At 42.7% G+C, this 19,012-nt stretch overlaps 1 protein-coding gene across 1 annotated transcript in view; it reads left to right on the plus strand.

The window, feature by feature from the left end:
- Positions 1 to 8,972: 8,972 nt before the first annotated feature.
- Positions 8,973 to 19,012, plus strand: part of LOC124775287 (juvenile hormone acid O-methyltransferase-like) — a 118,043-nt gene continuing 108,003 nt past the window's right edge. Inside the window, exon 1 of the mRNA XM_047250125.1 lies at positions 8,973 to 9,133. Within this exon, the coding sequence (XP_047106081.1) occupies positions 8,973 to 9,133 (161 nt within the window). The remainder of the gene's footprint in view (positions 9,134 to 19,012) is intronic.

Below are 19,012 nucleotides of genomic sequence, written 5' to 3' on the forward strand. Positions count from 1 at the left end.
TTAGGGCGTGCTCTGCTAATTGCGCTTAAGTCAATGCTAAGTGCGGAACGATATGAACCAATTTTACAGCTCTTTTGAGAGCACTATGTGCTCGATCAGAAAGCCAATGCAACCTGTAATGAAGTAGCATCTATCATGCAGTGGTTTGTGTACAATAACTTTCCTGAAATTCAGCTGGTTTCCCGTGGGTCCTGACCTGAGCACAATGGAACATCTTTGGGGTGCGTTTGAACATCGGCTTCGCCCCACACGCCAGCGTCTAACTAACTTTTCCGGTTTCCCGATCTTGAGGAATAATCGACTGCCACTTCTCCGCAGACATTCAGACACCTCAGTGAATGAGTCTCCAACGGAGTTCAAGCCACCATAAGGGCGAATAGTGGACACAGCTCGTATTTGTGTCCACTAATAGCTGTCTGGCTTGTTTGATCAGATTGTGTAAGGATATGTAATTTGGAATGCAACGACTAGTCAATAAGGAAAGTACAGCTCGCGACTATATGAGGCCGACCAGAGGCTGCAGTGGAACACTACTACTTGGGGGCATTTAACTGCCTATGGATAACACTAACACATAAACATGACAAACACTGGTGAATCCCTGCAGCACATCAAAATTAACTGGCACCGCCAGGTGTTAACTAGCCGACCAAGCGGCAACGCAGGGGAGCTGATCTGCACACTATAACAAAATAAAACCCAACCACAGCCCTTACACCGTCATCGATTTACGAGCATTCGACCACTTAAATGGCCTGTCACAGGGCCAGACGCTGCAGCTGGCCCAGGATACCTCGCAGGTGCCCAGCCCCAGCGCAACCCCTTCTCGAACACTCTTTATGTCGACCTAAACTATGACAACGGTACCGGGCATTACACGATACCCAAAACTAAAGGCCATCCTATCCTCGCATGTTCTGTCACAGATAGCAAGCCATTCGCTACTGCTCTTATTATCCTACAAGACAATCGCAGACTCTTGACACTTGCGTTGGCACATTTTTTCCCTCTGCCCTTGAAAACACTGCCCTTCGCTCACTTTTCATCCACCATCTATCTCCTCGATGCGACCATATTAGTGGGTAATCTTGCCCAGCCCCAGATTCCATGAAGTACTCGGTTAGTAACTGACAAATATGGAGGTGACAGTAGATTTTATGAGATGGTCACCACGCCATTGAGGGCGTGGACGGGCTCTACCCTTTGCGTAATAAAAAAAAAAATGCAGTGCAACTTTCAGTTTGAACCACGAACTGTGTAGGATCCATGTTGGTTCACGTGGCCAGTCAACAGCACATTCCCGGCTGACACACTGTCTTAAATGTGTGTGCTCTCAGCGCCTGTAAATTTTTAAGTGTCCTAATTCAGTCTACGAAAATATTTAACGGGTTGAACTTTCCTCCCTCCGGTTATGATAACTTGCGCTGTTATTTAGTAGTAATTGCTGGTTAGAACTTCGTAACTCTTCATGAGTCGCAACCCTCGGGAAATGGATTTATTAGTGGTTTAACGAAGAGGCAGCGCTTTTTACTGTCGCGAGTGAACGACACTCGAAAAATCTCGAATAATGCGCTTAATTTGTAATTTAACTTGATTGATTATGAGCTTTATCACCCAAGGACGCATAATGTGACAGTGATGAGTACACTGAGTAGGGACTCTCGTGTTAGTCTAGAGACATTCACTGTTATGAAATACCCTGGGTGCTGAGCTGACAGTCTAGACTCACTATCTGTGCCAGTGGCATTCAGTAGCGTATGGACTTTTAACAAAAAAAATTAAAAAAGAGTTCAATAGTGTAAGCGTAGGTTTCTGCGGCTGCTGTCACTCTCAATAAAATTCTCTTGCGTTGTCGACAGCATTGTCAATATATAAAACTGTCCGACGTTTCAGCCGCTACTGCAAACGATCTTCCTCGGGGCTTTGGATTAAGCTAGACTGTTGAATGTGAGAGACTTTAGATCTTATATAGCAGCGGAGGAAGCTGCTTTACGTAATTTAATGGGGCGCTCGAGGGCAGAAGGTGTGTTAGGCGTCCGTTATTGGTGGGTCCTAGTCATTGGTGGGTAGAGACGTATGTCACTGGTGTTTAGATTACGTCTTGCCATTGGTGGAAACAGGCGAATCAGAAACGGACGGTAGTTGTGACGTAGCACTGCGTACTCGTTGTCAGGTGTGGGCAGCGGCGTGCCCGCGCTCAGTGTGCGTACGACCACCGCGGTGCCCCGCTCGCACGTGTAAGTCGCTTTGCGCGCTGTCCGCTATCTAATGTCTCTCTCATTAGGCAGTGTAGCTCAGCATAAAGCCCCGAGGCAGGCCGTCTATAATAGTGGCCGAAACGTCGGACAGTTTATGTACTGACAATGCGGCCAACAACCCAGAACAGTTTGATTGACAAAGTTTAATAGTATTAACAGAAATGGGTTCGTCTTGGCTACATAGATTTGTAGTCGCTTGCATTTCTGTCACCAGCCTAATGATATAGTGTTCTCTTACAGCTATAGTACTGCATCAGAACTCCCCAAGTTGCGATAAAACACCTTCCCTTAGGTTTCGTGCTTTTATGTAGCGTTTAATCTTCATATTTTCTTGTCAGGTATCCTTCACCATCGATTAGAAGCTCGTGTGAGCGCCACATGAAAAAAAGTGAGAGGCATATGTTAATTTTCTTCTGGCGGACGCAATGCTAACGTGCCATCGTGTTTTTGTAACAAATTTGCCAAAGTAAATGGTGGGTCTCAGTACACGTTGGCGTGAATTGCACTGTTCATTTAACCCGTCGCGTTACTTTAAATTTCCATTAAAGAAACAACCAAAAGATTTCTTCCGACAGTCAGGAACGACCACAAATGATACTAGTCTATGTAGGAGCAACTTACATGCCACTTAGAACTGACACTTACGGATGCAGGTTCTCCCCCCCCCCCCCCCCCCCCCTGACACGATCAAAGTTTCTGGAGTACTTTATCTTGATTTTTAATGTAAAATTTGTCTTGAACGCACATTCATAAAAAGATGCTCTGTCTCGATTGCTAACTCATGACTTTCATATTTAAAATCGACAGAAAAAATATTGTTCGCAAATACTTCTACGTAATTACAATATTTACCTTATAAAAAGAAAAGAAAATGAATGAGCATAGAATCAGAGTTTCGTTACACTGAGTAACTCGTCAAATGTAACACAAACATGTACAGTGTCACAAAAATTACTGTGCGGTCTGTGATGCTACTATTTAACATAGAGACAAATGCACATCTGCTAGAGAGCACAACGGCGTGCACGGTAGCATGATTAAAGTTATCGTATAAAAAAATCGTACAAAAACACAGGAAAAAACTATTGGAAGTTAAATTATGTGCATTTAAGGATTACATTTTAACATGAGTTTGCATGGTATCCGCATGTTGTAAAAAAATTGGAAACATACCATGGCATTAGTTTAACTATGTTTTTGAACGCTAAAACCGGTTTCATCCACCAGTGACGTTTTGCAAATGATTATGAACCCAGCGCCGTTGAGATACACAGAAAAAGGGAAACAGCAACTCGTATTCTAATCTGTATGCTATTAGTATCCAACTTGTCACGAAACATGTAAACGTACTCGTACGGTACACTGTGGTGTATATTATAATTTTCAGGCTGTTCTAACCGTGCACCACCAAAGACAATATCGGTTCACAACACTTACTTATACTGATCACATTACGGGTCTGGAGATGTACAGAAGTCTTATTTTACGAAAAGCTCGTGTTATTTGATGTTATTAATATATACAAAGTGTCCATCAAACGGTTCTAGTAACAAATTCAGGAATGAAATAGAAGGAGAGGGTCACCAATAAACCCCTTAGGATCTTCTTAAACTGAACTTTACTGCTAGCTAAAGTCGTTATGGCTGCTGAAAATATATCGTTAATGTGTGCTTCTGAATAATGGACATCTTTCTGGACCGGAGTAGGTGGCCTTAAACTTTTGTAAAGATACTTAAAAATTGATCCCATGGAGCGAACTGTTGGTTTGAAAAATGAGGTATATTATTTACGATAAATTTCATTAACGCGTAAATAGCTGGGAAGCAGAAGTCAGTTTCCTTCGGCCTTGTTTAAAAACCTCTTCCAGAAACTGACTAGTATTCCGTCTCTAACGGCAAACGGTTAACGTCCACCTTCCCATTAAACTGTATCTGGCGTGGAGGGGGATTTCACTAAAAACGTTTTTCTTCCAGGCATCAGCATCTTGTTCCTGGCTGTGAGGGAGATAGACTTCTAACCAACTTGGCTGAGCGCAGAAGTGTACACCAGCATGGATAAGCCGGACTTGTACAACCTCGGGTGTGCTCCCCTCACGCTGCTGGCCGCCAAACAGGTTGACGAGCTGTGGCCGGTCCTCACGTGGCCGAGGCAGCCGCTGCCGGTGCTCGACATTGGCTGCGGGCCCGGTGACGTCGCCAGGAAGGTGGGTTCTTCACTTCCAGTCACGTTACTACTCCATCAGAGAAATCGACGTCTAAGCAACTCTCTTGTGTTTTGTAAAGTATCGTCGCTCCTGGATACCTAGGACCACCGAGAAAAGGAGGTATACAGAGTGTTCATTTTCACAGAAGACACTGAAGTATCTCGAAACTACACTTCGGACCAAAAAACAGTTCAAATTCCAATTTGCTTGTCTCGGAGGGGGACATCCAGTGACATCACACTCAACCAGCCACCCAACCCCGTGCGTGGCTGGTATGGGCAACTTTGAAATCTTCAATGAGAACCCCCGTTTTTTTTATTGCAGATTATGATTTTACGGCCAAATCTGTATACTTTTGTCTGAAGCATTTTCTTCTTTTCGCCACAGATGACGCTGTAATCAGAGGAACAGAAATGGGTACCCCATCGTCATTTATGACATGATACTCAGTGGCCCTTGAATGGCATTTGGGACCGCACCTCCATGCTGTGAAGTTAGGCCAGGCCAATGTTTCGTAACTTTTAATTGGAACCCCATTCGCAACGTTGTAATCCTACGACATATCGAACAGCTGAGTACTTGACGCGGCACTGTGGCCATGGCTCGCGACGAACTCTACTCTCCTTTTCCATTTCGAGTAAGTGTTCAAACGTAGTATCACCAACTTCTGTACACTTAATGATCCACTTTCCAAATGACCGTAAACAGGACAGATGCATAGATGCGGGAATAGCAGCATCGCCGTTTCCGATGCTGTCGCCCATGTCTTCACTGCCTGTTGGCACTTGCTGCTGCACTCCATCTTTTACATACCCCAAAGGAAGAAATCCAGTGACATCAAATCCGGCGACCTAGCAGAACAATTAACAGGGCCACTTCTCCAGATCCACCGACCAGTGTAAACACGATTTAATAGCTCCGGTGCTCCAATTGCATAATGCCCCGGGAACTGTCATGCTGAAACCACATACGTTGTCGAACGTCGGGGACAGCGTCTTACAGTTGTACCGGTAGTTCCTGTTTGTGCCCCTTCTACGTGCCGTCGATAAGATACGGACTAATGAGTTTGTTTCCTACGACGCCACAAGATATGTTAACCGACCAAGGACGCTGATGGTCAACTTGTTGTAACCAGTGGGGATTGTCTTCACTCCAGTAATGCATATTATCCCGGTTAAGGCAACCGTGGTTTGTGAATGTAGACTCACTGCAAAATAGTTTCTCGGCAGATAACATGGGTGTCGATTGCATTTGTTGACGTGTCCATTTACAAACCACTACCCGGTTACGGAAATCGGCCCCATGCAATTCTTGATGAAGCGATTTGTGGTGTGGATAATCCTTAAGACGAAGCAATATTGTACATTACTACCTACGAACATATGGGAATCGCGGTGTAATTGCTTATCCGTGGGCAGTGGTGCACTGCCACTGTTACAGCTACTTCACTATCTTCTCCTTCAACAACAATTTGATATGCCAGACTACCAGTAAATGGTAGCTTTAATGCGCCGCTGCACATACTGAGTAAATGAGATAATGTCTCTGTCCATCCCGCTCACAGGTAACTCACCACCAGCAGCAACAAGGGCTTTACATTTATCACACCCATTCATGAATTTCAGTAAAGAAAGGTATACATAACGTCCTACGTACGACAATAGATTTTAGACTTGTTGTGGGATTTCTATTCTACTTGCATAATCCTCGTTCATCTCTTGATTTACAGTACTACCTGGTACACAACAGGTGCACCAAATTTCGGGCACCTATAATAATTAACAAGAAAAGAATAGTTGCTTGTCACCATATAGCGGAGATAGTGAGTTGCAGACAGCCACAACAAAAAGACTGTCGGAAAGTGAGCTTTCGGCTAACAAGGCCTTCGTCGAAAATAGACAACGCACACACACACACACACACACACACACACACACACACACACACACACACACACACACACACACTGGCAACCGCAACTCACATACACGTGATCATAATCACCGACTATTTTCTTTGAAGGCCCTGTTGGCCGAAAGCTCATTTTCTGACATTTTTGTTGTGCCTATCTTCGATTCGGCACCTCCGCTATACAGTGAGTATCAACTATCTTCTTCACAGTACTGTTACTTTCTAGCTTGAATTTTACATTGTGTAATATCTAACAGATCGATATATCCTTTTCGAAAGCAAGAAAAAACATGATGCTCACGATTAAGCATGGATTATTTATGCAAGATGTTAAAAATTATCCCATAATTTGAGAGGCGATGCCAACGGCCTTGTCGCAGTGGGCACACCGGTTCCCGTCAGATCAGCGAAGTTAAGCGCTTTCGGGCTGTGGTAACACTTGGATGGGTGACCATCCCGTCTGCCGAGGGCTGTTGGCAAGCAGGGTGCAATCAGCCCCTAAGTGAGGAGCTACTTGATTGAGAAGTAGCGGCGCCGGTCTCGTAAACCGACTTACGGCCGGGAGAGCGGTGTGCTGACCACGTGCCCCTCCATATCCTTATTCAGTGACGCCTGTGGGCTGACGATGACACGGCGGCCGGTCGGTACCTTTGGGCCTTCCAAGGCCTGTGCGGACGGAGTTTTTTTTTTTGAGAGGCGATAGTGAGGTCCGAACCAAGACAAAAATATCCAGTAAACATGGCTTCTAAAACGTATATATTAAGAGCTGTGACCATTTGTTCAGTATTAGAAATTTGTTTCACACGAGCCTATATGAACAAATGCTCATAGCACTTAAGGTATACATTTAAGTGCGCATGTATATTGGACTGTTTTCTTGTTTTAGTCCATACTGCCACTTCTCAATATACGGTACAATTTTTTTAACATCCAGTATAACGAAACATTGGCCTGTGCGTTTAGTTCTCGCTCTGTGAGGGTTCCATACAAACTTCATCATTTATATAGACAGTTCATCCGTATCGGAAATCGAGAATGTCGACAACTTATCAACTTGTTATCAACAATGATACTGACAAAATATTGGTCCCAGGAATTGCAAGGCGTTCGAAAATGTTTAATTTCAAGTCTGAAGTCGGATTTCAAATGACAAAAAGATATTTTTTCGTGTGATACAATTACAAATTTACATAAACTGTGAAATCTTGCTTCATGCCAAAATTCACAATTCTAGGTGAACGGGAAGTAACTATAGTTTTGATGAGTGAGCTTTCGAGTGTCAAAATATGTCATAAATGGCCGTACCTCGTGATTTCACTGTCTTGGAAGCTTCACTTTCTTACTCCGTCAAGGGACAGTAGATATTAGCATGTGGCATAAATTTGAGCTTGATACGTTTACTCGTTCCTGAGAAAATGGGTTTTTGACAATTGGAGAGACAGATGGACTGGCAATAACGTAATCCAGCAGGGGTTCGATTTTTACCGACTGAAGTAAGGAACCTTAAAAAGAAACGAACTGTAAGTACATTGTGTTTTCATCAGTTTATGAGCAATGTTCTGACAGAAGGACACACAAATCTGGAAACGAATCCAGCTCAAACGCAGCCGATGTTCCTCACACAAGCGTTGAACGCTTGCTGATGACGTGGACCCGACAGGCTCACCCTACGTATACAGGAGCCGGCCACAACCCATGGAGTTTCCACGATACCGGCGGGTTTTCAAATAGACGCCGGTTGATGATGTGCCGCCTGAACTACCTTCCAGTTGACACAGGCTCTACAGGGTGGTCATAAACAGTCTGAAAAGCTTGTAGGAGTGTTGCAGGGTAATTGTTGAGAACAAAATTGATACGTTGCGGCAAGTCCGATTTAATTAGCAATAGAAGCACTTGCACGGGCAAAAGTGCGGTAATTCACAGACACCTGTTAGTCCGTGAATTACCACTTCTTCAAATGCACATCACCAGCTAAAATGTGCCTTTTCCGGAAGTTATAAATTTAATCTAGGTGAGTAGAAGTTACATTTGTGCTGTCTGAGGAAACGAAGGAAGAACATATTTGGCAACAGCTTCTCCGGTACACTGCTTGAATTCACGCGTTCAACTACTTGTCTAGCTAACTTCAATAATAACAAAATCAGAAACGATTAATAATTATTTCCCAGTGCAACCTACCCTGCAACATCCTTACAAGATTTTCAGGCCGTTCCCGACCGCCCTGTACGGGCTTTAGCTGGCGCGGTGAGCTATGTTCCGCGGACAGCGCGGCGAGCCGCCCCCATGTACCAGACCACGACACACGGACTGGACGCTCTGTAATCTGCACCGTGCTCTCCATTCGACAACTGTGGCCTCTTTCATCACCCTCCTCTTTTCTCAATATTCGACATGTCTGGAAATTGCACAGCACGCTTGTATCAATGATCTGCAATACCTGTGGATCGCTTTGCCTCTTCAAAGAAACGGAACCACTGATTAACTTTATATGCTGTATAGCTTAGAAGAGCAAATCAGAAAGTATATTTTTGTACTGGCTGGTTTTAGCCCCGCGGCTGCCACCGGGTACGAAGCTGGTGGCCTGCGACATCAGCACAAAGATGCTGGAGTTCTGCAGGCAGCACAACGCGCTGCCAGGCACCATCACGTACGAGCAGCTAGACGTGGTTGAGCCCGACCTGGAGAACTCCGCCGTGTGGCAGTACGCGCCCTTCGGCAAGGTGTTCTGTCTGCTGCTGCTGCATTGGGTGCCCGACAACAGGTGTGTGCTCAGTTTGTCGCCTTATCCAATACCGTACAACAGCTGGCCTGCCTTATTTCTCCGATTGTAATGCAAGGGGGTTACACTTGATCACTCCAGCTATGGATTGCTGTTGTGGTACTTCCACGAGTAAGAAATACCATAACAATCAGTCATACATTTTCTCCAATAATATTTTAAGTTTATCGATATGTATATCTTACGGTACGGACAAAACTAGATTATGTAAGGCTTGTTGTCAGACTGGCAGAAGAATGTGTTATGTATTAAAACGAAGTCACAGAGCACCATGCAACCACGAGGGCACGTCAAAGGGTAAGGAACACTGTTTAAAATAGAAATAAAATATTTTATATTCAGGCCAACCTCAGCTTTTGAAATGCATGACGTTAGGCAGAAGTCCGCTAACAGTTGGTTAAATTGATTTTCATTGAAGCACAATGGGTTTCTCTGCCTAAAGCCTCATCGTCAGGTGCAACATACGCGGTAAAAAGCAAAGTACAGCGTCACCATATAATGTGGATGTTAAAATTAGTAAAGGAATGTCAAAAATATAGTCACAACTTAAAAAGATTGCAGGCATACCGGTCGCTCCTAGTAAGGATTTACTATTCAGTGAATATCGTCATATGGCGTACCTTCATTTCTTAAAATTTGCCTGCATCAAAAAAGACGAAAGAAAATATTTTATAGTCGGTGGACGCTAAAAGTTTTTAAAAAAGGGACGGTTTAGCGTTAAAAAATTGTCACTACTATCATGATTAGTCACGACACTACGCAGATTACTGTGTGGAAAGTGTCAGGTGACAGTGTCTTACCAGTGTGACAGAAGGGCAGGTCGGTGTAGGATAAAGCAAAAGCGCCCTGCATGACCGACAAGGAGAGACTAGCTGGCTCCTGGAACGGAAGCTATCCATGTGGACCGAGGCCCACAAGAAAGACAGGACGTGGCGCGTACGTCACGAATGTAGGTCTGCGCTCGCTCGCTCGCTCAACTCAGCAGACAAAAACTACGTTTATACGTCTTTTAACTCGTAACTAAATGTGTACGTGCAAACGAGAATTGCATCTTTTGCTGGAATCCGCTGTTATGGATTATTACTGTTATTAGTCCTACAATGATAGGAAGTCCACTACGGCTGTACTGGGGTACAATGAACTTAAAATCATGCCAAAATGATTATCAGTTGCATAAGGAACCACTTCTTGTATGAAATGAGGACTGTTGAGCAGAAGAGACTAAATGCGATACACATTTATATCAAGTATTAGTCTTAAATTACATTTTGTTGTACTACTGTTCATCAGTAGGACTACATAATAGCAAATTACAGTAGAAGATGCAATTCTCATTAGTGTGTTCACACCAAGCTGCAAGTTAACAGGTCTAGGAACGCATTTTGTCTCCTGAGCTGAGCGAGCGAGCGAATTCAGGCCTACCTCCGTGACGTACGCGCGGTGGCCTGTCTTTCTCGTGGGCCTAGATGTGGGCAGTGTGACGTCATGTACTCATGACTAGGAGCGCTGGGTCGATGCCTTTACACACGAGAATAATACAGAATTTTATTACGTTCTAAAACTAGATCATACAAACAATCAAAATTAGACAGAATGATGTGGTGCTTTTATTTCAATTGGTTATTCAACGTGAACTGTGCGTTTTTGTTTACTCTCTCTAACATATTCAAAATGTGGCCTTTTTCTTTCTTATGGAATATTTTTAAATTTTCTGAAGGGCTTGTGGTGCTGTGTCCCTCTTCGCTAAGTGCGCTGTAAATTTTACTCGTGGGTTAATTAAGATAAGGTGTTCCTGAAATCTTATTTGAAATGACCTACCGGTTTGTCCTACATATTTCTTACGGCAATCATTGCATGTAAAACAGTATCCAGCCGCTTCATTATATTTGTTTACCAGAGCTTTTTGCCTGGGTTTACTGCTTATATCCGAAAAAGTAAGACACGCTGAAGTAATGTTTTACATCTCGTATGACTGCATTCTTTTCGCGTACTGCACCCAGATATGGTATTCTAAAAGAAATAGAGCGTTCCTTTGCCTTCTCGGGTGGTGTTTTGCTTTGCCCTTCACCGAGCTGCCCTAACTCACACCGGAAAGACACTGCCACCTTATACTTTCCACATAGTAACTTGCGTACTGCCGCGACGTGTTAGAAGTGATGATATTTTATTGCCAATCCAGCCCCTTTTTGTAAACTTTTAACGTCCGCTCATTATAAAAGGTTTTCTTTTTTCTTTTTAGATGAAGACAAATTTTAAAGGATGTAGCACACCACTGGTCTCCCGTTAGAACCAACATTTTTTTTTTACCAGGAGAGGACATGGCACATGTTCGACAAGTCAACTGGAAGAAAAATAAAAGCTGCAAAGGCATACTGTTTACTGAATATGTTCCTTCTCGATATGCATAAAAAACCACGAAAGTTCATGATTCGCTACAGGTTGTTCTGCAAGGCATCATTGAACGAGAGACTACGGGGAGAGTAGTATAGATTTAGAAGCTGTAAAACTACTTTGGAGGAAATAAACCCCTCTGGTCTCTACGAGACATGAAAAAAATCTCATTCACGCTTTCAACTCAACGGAAAAAGAAGGAAAGGACACTATAGATGGGTGCAGGAGAGAAGCTGCTGGTTTCATTAAAAACAAAACGGCATATCCCGTTGTGGCTTCTCCCCCACCTCCCCCCGCCGTCCACAGTATCGGCATCTATTCGAGCATTGTGATATAGCAGAAGAAAATGAAGACAACATGGTCGTTATGAAATAATATTAGGAAAGTTGTTGGACGCGAAAACGTATCCCTTTCATCGTGCCAGAATGAGAATTTCAAAGAAATCACAATGGGATGCAGTGATAGTAAAAAAAATGCCGTCGATAGCGCCTTAGCTGCAAAATTCAGCAAAAGGGTCCTTCCCTGGCCCTAAGAGTCCGTTAGAAGAACATGTCGCTTTAATACCGGGCTATGTACAACAATGGTATATTCGTAAGATAAATTTAAAAACTCATTCATTAATCGGTTGGAGGACAGACATCTTAAATTTTTAGAAAAACTGTTCTTTGCCCCTAAAAGGTAGTAATTTTACAATTAGCCTATAAATTAATGCAACATTTGAAGCCACAGGAACAAAAACGCTGTAGTCAGTAATTTTTTTATGGAATTAATGAAGTGCCATTCTGAATTTTCACCAAGGTGTTCTCAATCTGCTGGTTTTCAAATAGCACAAGATATCAACAGAGAGCAAGGAATGATTACATTGAAGACCTATAACGACACTGAATTTACCGTTACATGTAATTTCATTTATGTGCTCACATTTACAATGTTATCGTTCTCATAATGTGTTCGGCGTTGTGAACAGCAAGTTCAAGCCTGTTAATTTAACTTCGTTTGCATAATGTGAAATTAAAATCACCTTATTTTGTGTGGGTTTTTAGTATTATTGTTGTACATTTTCATCACAAAATAGTTTTGTTGTAATTCGTTCATTTGATTCTTACAAAAAACCAGAAAGTCTTTTGTGTCCTCCACTGGGGCAACGGCCCCTAAGAGATTAATATTTTCACAGGCGCGCTGTCCAGAACATTCAAAAGCTGTTGGTGCCTGGAGGAGAGGCTGACTTCAGCATAATAGCTAACATGGTGTTTTACACAGCGTTTGAAGAAATGGCGAAAGACTCGCGTTAGGCGCGGTACATGCAGGTAACCCTTAGGTCTACCCGATATTCTCCTAAATCTTAGAAATACTTGGGAAATTATGTTTAATAATTCTAAAAATGTCCTACCTCAGGAGAAGTCAACTTGTTTAGCCTGCCACCCACTTTTGTTTCTGTGTTAGTTGTAAAATTTTCTAACCGTCCACCGATTACACAGTAAATATGATTTATGAAGTAGGGATAAGTTTACTTTAGAAAATTTATAAAGCCGAGCTACATCAAGTTAAAACATACAATAGTCAGTCCCTTATTTTCAAAGTTTTTCTTTAAAGCATAATAAAAGTTTCAAAATCCCTACCGGCTACCGCCCACCACGAAAGCTGAAACGCCCACTTGTGGGTGGGAGGGACCATGTTGACCACCACTGCATTCTGCCTTTTCCTCAAACGAAACTAAAGTTACTAGCCAGGGAGAATTTTCTTTTATAAATCTGAGGACTGTCGTACCCATTACGATTGACTTTAAGATTCTCAGAGTTGTTCAACGTTCTCGAGTACTCGACGTTTCGACCCCCCTTCTGCGATCATCAACAGGAGTCTTCTAGTGTCCCATGGTTAATGAACAGGGCTAATCATAGGGCAGAGAGAGGCATCCGAGCACTCAGTCTTCCCGAGTTTCATGTATGATAAGAACCGGAAGATGCGGTATTACCGGCCAAGCTGATAACAATAAATTATACTGCACTATCCCTTGGAATATGGCTGAACTGTAATGCAATCACACTACTGTCTATGGCTCTACGTTGTCTAGGTGTCTGATTGCATCAGCCGGATCTTGTTCAATTGATAATTCACATGAACGCAGTTCCCTCGAACTGTACAAACAAATAAGTCACAATAAATTTTGTGGCCAATGCAAAGAATTTGCAATAAATTTAAAAAATTTATTTCAACAGATTCCATAAACACTTTTCCTGGTGCCTTTTGTCCGTCTCAACTGGTATTTAAAGCAAAATCGTGCACCAGATGTGCTTAAAAGGAAATGTGAAAGTCCATAGAGGGCTTGTAGAAAAGCAATGCCTCCGAATTTTTAATTCTGTTCTCTATACTGGTACAGGTACTAAAGGTCTGGCTTATTTCTCAGTCGACTGACGTAAGATGGTTTCGAATTGTAGCGTGTAAAATAGCGGTATGTACCGCAACTATGTCGGTGCGTAAGAAACAATGTGTTGTAAAGGAGTGTCTAACCGCAGACAACGTGCATCCAATTGAAATCCATAGAAAAATGAAAGCGATGTGTGGTGATTATTGTATCGACATCACTAATATCCGACGCTGGGCTGTTCGTGCTCTTAATGAAGGGAGTGAAAATCGTCGAAGGAGAGCAAGAGATGAATACAGTAAGTAGATTCAGAACCATGTAGCCTGCAGTATTTATTTGGGTATGAAGAGACTTGCACAGTATAGAACAGCATGGAGAGCTGCATCAAACCAGTCTTCGGACAGAAGGCCACAATAACAACAACCTAATCGTGAGTGACAGAGCACAATCTCTTTCCAAATCTTAAAGACCAGCTTGGAAGACTTCGCTTTAATAGCGATGAAGCAGTGTAATTAGAGGTAAGGTTTTGGTTCCGTCAGAAAGTCAAATATTCTACAATGGCTGATCAACAAACCGGCCTCTAGTTGGGGGAATGTCTTCGTCACCAAGGTGACTGCGTTGAGAAATAAGTCTATAGACATGAAAAATAATGAAGTAGATATTAATAAAGCTTGTTTAATTTAAAAAGTTTTGCGAGTTTTCGGATTAAGGAAGTTCGGAGTCATTCAAGTTCAGCACATCCCCGCAAATACGATTCTCGACTGAACTCAAGCCACAAACCTAGCGGGTATCCCGGGAGCAGTGATCAGTATTGAGGAATATGACAGGAACGATCATTTGAAGCAACAATGCCCAGTAAACATTGACTGTAAAATTCATGCTTAATGAGCCTTGAGCACCTATTCGTCATCGATACTGTGAAACCAATCGCACATCGACAACGACCATATACTCTGCAACTTACGCAGAATCGTCACTGGAGAGTGGGACAAACTGGACCAGGGCGGACTTGATAATCTCATCGAAGATACATAAGCGAAGGTTTAAAGTCTGAACATATTAACGTTGGCCCAGGAATGCTGTGAAAAGCCTCCAGTGGGAAGCAGAGGATTTTGTCCTTACTCAAAGGTCTGTGTGTTTGATTTGGTGATCTGAACACATCCCAAATGAAAACAATCGCATGATTGAAGCCAATTTTTGTTTTCTGTCCAGTGATTTTCCAAATAAAAGGGCGATGCACAACATTTGTTGTTGCGTGTATTTCTTGAGGAAATAAATGCAGATGTTTCGAAGTGTTTGGGTGACAATTTGCCTATTCTTTCATTTCTCCAGAGAGTGGAGAATTCAGCATACGTCCTATGTCCAGAACATCTGCTATGAATTTCGCCTTGATCATTAATAATAATAATATGTAGATTTTATTTTAGTAAAACGGATTGCTCTTCATAACCTCACTTCGAGAGCCAAACTGCTGAGCAGACAGCTCTCACAACGCAAGCACTTTTGGCGCTGAGGTGTCTTCAAGAGCAACCACTCGTGACGGACTAGACTTGTTACATTAGTACAACGCCAGAGGTCCTGCAGTAGACTCACTTGTCACGAGTAGTCAATGGAGACAGCAAAATCGTTCACGTGAAAGGGGCTTTAGACATACTCTGGCGAGACTTTCCAAAATAACCAGTTCTTAGGAGCCGAATCTGCACCAGCATATCATTACGACTTCTGCAGGGTGAGAATTATTGAACTATTTGAATAAAACGTAAATTAGTCACAAACTACGGCGTGCACACAACTTATTCAACATATGATCATCACTACAAAAATTCGGATTTAGATTTCGACATGTTCGATAGTGCAGCCATCATTGGCGATGATGTGGCGCAGACGAATAACGATATTCTGCATGATCCGCTGAAGTGTCGGAACAGCGGTGCTGTCGATGACCTCCTGAATGGCTGTTTGCAGCTCAGAGATGGTTTTGGGGTTATTGCTGCAAACGTGTCGTTAATATAGCCCCACAAAAAGGTGTCGCATGTGTTCCGATCCAGAGAATATGGCGGCCAGTTGAGGCCCATGCAGTGGCTTCTGAGTACCTGAGAGCCATAATGTGTGTCCCCAAAGTGTTCTTCCAGAACATCAAACACTCTCCTGTTTCGATGGGGTCGAGCTCCGTCTCTCACGAACCATATCTTGTCGAAATGAGGGTCACTTTGTATAATGGAGATGGAACCATCTTCCAAAACCGTCACGTGCCGATCGGTAGTCACCGTGGCATCAACCATCAACGAATATCGAACCGACAATCCGTGACTGGACATTGCCCACCACAGAGTCACCTGCTGAGAGTGAAGAGACTTCTCAATCGCGAAAATCGGATTATCAGTCCCCCAAGCGCGTTTATTTTAGTTACTGACGAACCCATCCAAATGAAGGTGGGCTTCGTTGCTAAGACAAACAACAATGCGCATGCTAATTCTCATCATGCTACGCAGTTTGAACTTCCTAACGCAAACCATTCAGAGAAGCTATGACGATTTTATTTCATGTAGTTCAATAATTGCCCCGCCCCCCTCCCCCCGTATATCACTAAGGCCAGTTAAATTCTAATGCGCGCTTTTGTGCTGATTAATTCAAGATGTTACAATAAGATGTGAATGAAGTGTTTCTCACTCGGGATATTTCCACACTATCACAAGTAGACATAATTTAACTTCGTTTATTTGAACAAGTAAACTTCGAACACAAACAGTCACTGTTTCTGAAGCAGCGCAACAGAAGAAAATAAACGTTTTCCAGCGATTCTTCCTAGTATTGTGAAGGAAAGTTTCATCACAAATTACTGTTCTTAAACGAAACCGGAATAGATTCTTGAGAGCTTAGATTACGCTCTCATGAGCAATGAAAAGTCTGTCTTCAAAACAAAGTACGTATGCAAAGTTGTATCTCACGGGCAGTACGACTTGTCCACGGCGCGGGACACAAAGGCTCAGAGCGCAGGTCGCGGGCGACGTCCCATCTGAGGCTGTTTCCAAATAGTGGTGGTACTTGAGTCGCTGGCTGGCGAAGACAGAACTGGCTCTAGCCGGCTCCGTGCTGGGAGAAATACTCGCGCGGCGGAAGGTTTTAATTTCCCTATTGGCTAGTGAAGCTGCAGCGAATGCAGCTAGAGATACGTGTCTGGAGTGACGCCTGTTCTGCGCCCTCTAGCTGCTTACCGGGAGACCCTCTGTGGATTGAGCAAGATACGGCGGGAACCAGCATGACCGCAGGTGTTAGACTGACGATAACCCGCTGAACAGAGATCCGTTGCGGGTTGGCGGCGTCGCAGGCGACTCTGAGATAGACACCAGTTTACACGAAAGTTCTCCCATAAATGATAACAAATATAACTAGAATGACTGCACAGTATCACTAAATTATTGAAACTGCCTAAAATTACTACTAGGAAACCAAGAGGCGTATCATTCCAATGGCAAATTACGTCCTTTTTTGCTAGCACAGACTTCTTGTAACTAATGCATCTGATTACTTGATTTTTATTTTATCATGTTTCGTTAACAAGCTTTCCAAGACTTATGCGTTACCATTTTCTTCGCCTCAACGAATCTCTGTTAATTTTATATGCTACTGATACAATTATAATGAAATATTCAGCGTTTCGAGCTCTTTAGGGGGATATATTATGCTTCTCTGACCTTTTATGGTGCAGCAACACAAATACAAAAGTAAATCGTTTCGAATACAAGCAACTCATATAATCAGATGACCAGTACATGGATGCACCAGCCACGCGTAAGTCTGACATTTCCGTGACGCTACCTATACCTGTCCATCGCGAGGTGAGTTTTCTCTGCAGTGACAGCTTTAAGCGACTGTGCCACGCCCCCTCTACTACCAAGGGCGCCATGTTCGTTTCAGTCAGACGCTGCCGACTCATCGCTACTCGGGACAACTTTTCGTGTGGCGGAGAACCCGTGACGTGTGCTACAACACTACCTTCTTTTGCCATGCTTTGTGCAGTTTCTTGCAAAGTATGTGTGTATATGTCATGTAATCTCACAATTTCGCTTATTATCGAAAGAACTATCACTTAGGATATAGTGTGATATTTGACATGACATCAGAATTCAAGATGGCGATCCAAGATGGTGGACCTGGGAATACGAACACACTTCCTAGGTCACTTTTCTTAACTTGAAAGTGGCGGGAAATCAAAAAAATCATTCCTAGCAAAGGAGAAAAGTAAACACAATTTAAATGTACCCAACGAGGGTACAGAGATTTAAATAAATATTGATGACTTCATCCAAACTATGCACAATTTTTGTTGAACTTAAGAACTATTATAGCTAATCCAGATGAATCAGAATCGTATTATCCAACGTATGATGGAAAATCCAATAATAATGTAACAAAACTGTTTTATTTTGTGACTGTAAAGGAAAGAAATAACATTTCATCTAGAATCGCACATTCTTTGATATTTACTATTGATCACGATTTATTTATGAAGGTAACCGGTTTCGACCACAACTGTGGTCATCTTCAGACCTACAGGTTATATACAAAGCTTTAATTAGAGGGCTACATACATTAAAGAAGATACATAAAGTTATAAAGCTATAAAAAGATGAATTACTATTGAGCAGGATCCTCTTTCTGTTGGAGAATCAATACTGGAGAAACCAGTGCACGTCTTACTATACATAATGGAGGTTCCATTGACTTCAGACTGAATGAAGTCATTACTCACCACTGAGTTATAAGTCGAATTACAATTTAAAATTTGTTAGTTAAAAGAGCATTGTCAAGAACTAAAAATAAATACACACTAAAATTAGCTTATTAAACAGCTATTGTCAATTAAGAAGCGCTAAAAATATTTAACTATGTAGGAAAAATGAACTTCGGTTTGGCTGTACATGGGTTGCCCTCTCAAGGCCTGTTAGTGAACCATTTGGAACCACTGGTTGCCATGGTGAAGTTGGACGCCGTTGCAAAGATGAGGCAGCAGGCTTCTTTCCACTGATAGTTGTTGTAAAGTCGATAGTCGAACTAATGGTTGCCATGATGAGGACAAACGCCAGTGCAAAGATGTGGCAGTAGGC

This window comes from Schistocerca piceifrons, chromosome 2 (genome assembly GCF_021461385.2).
Source record: "Schistocerca piceifrons isolate TAMUIC-IGC-003096 chromosome 2, iqSchPice1.1, whole genome shotgun sequence".
Classification (NCBI taxonomy): Eukaryota; Metazoa; Arthropoda; class Insecta; order Orthoptera; family Acrididae; genus Schistocerca; species Schistocerca piceifrons.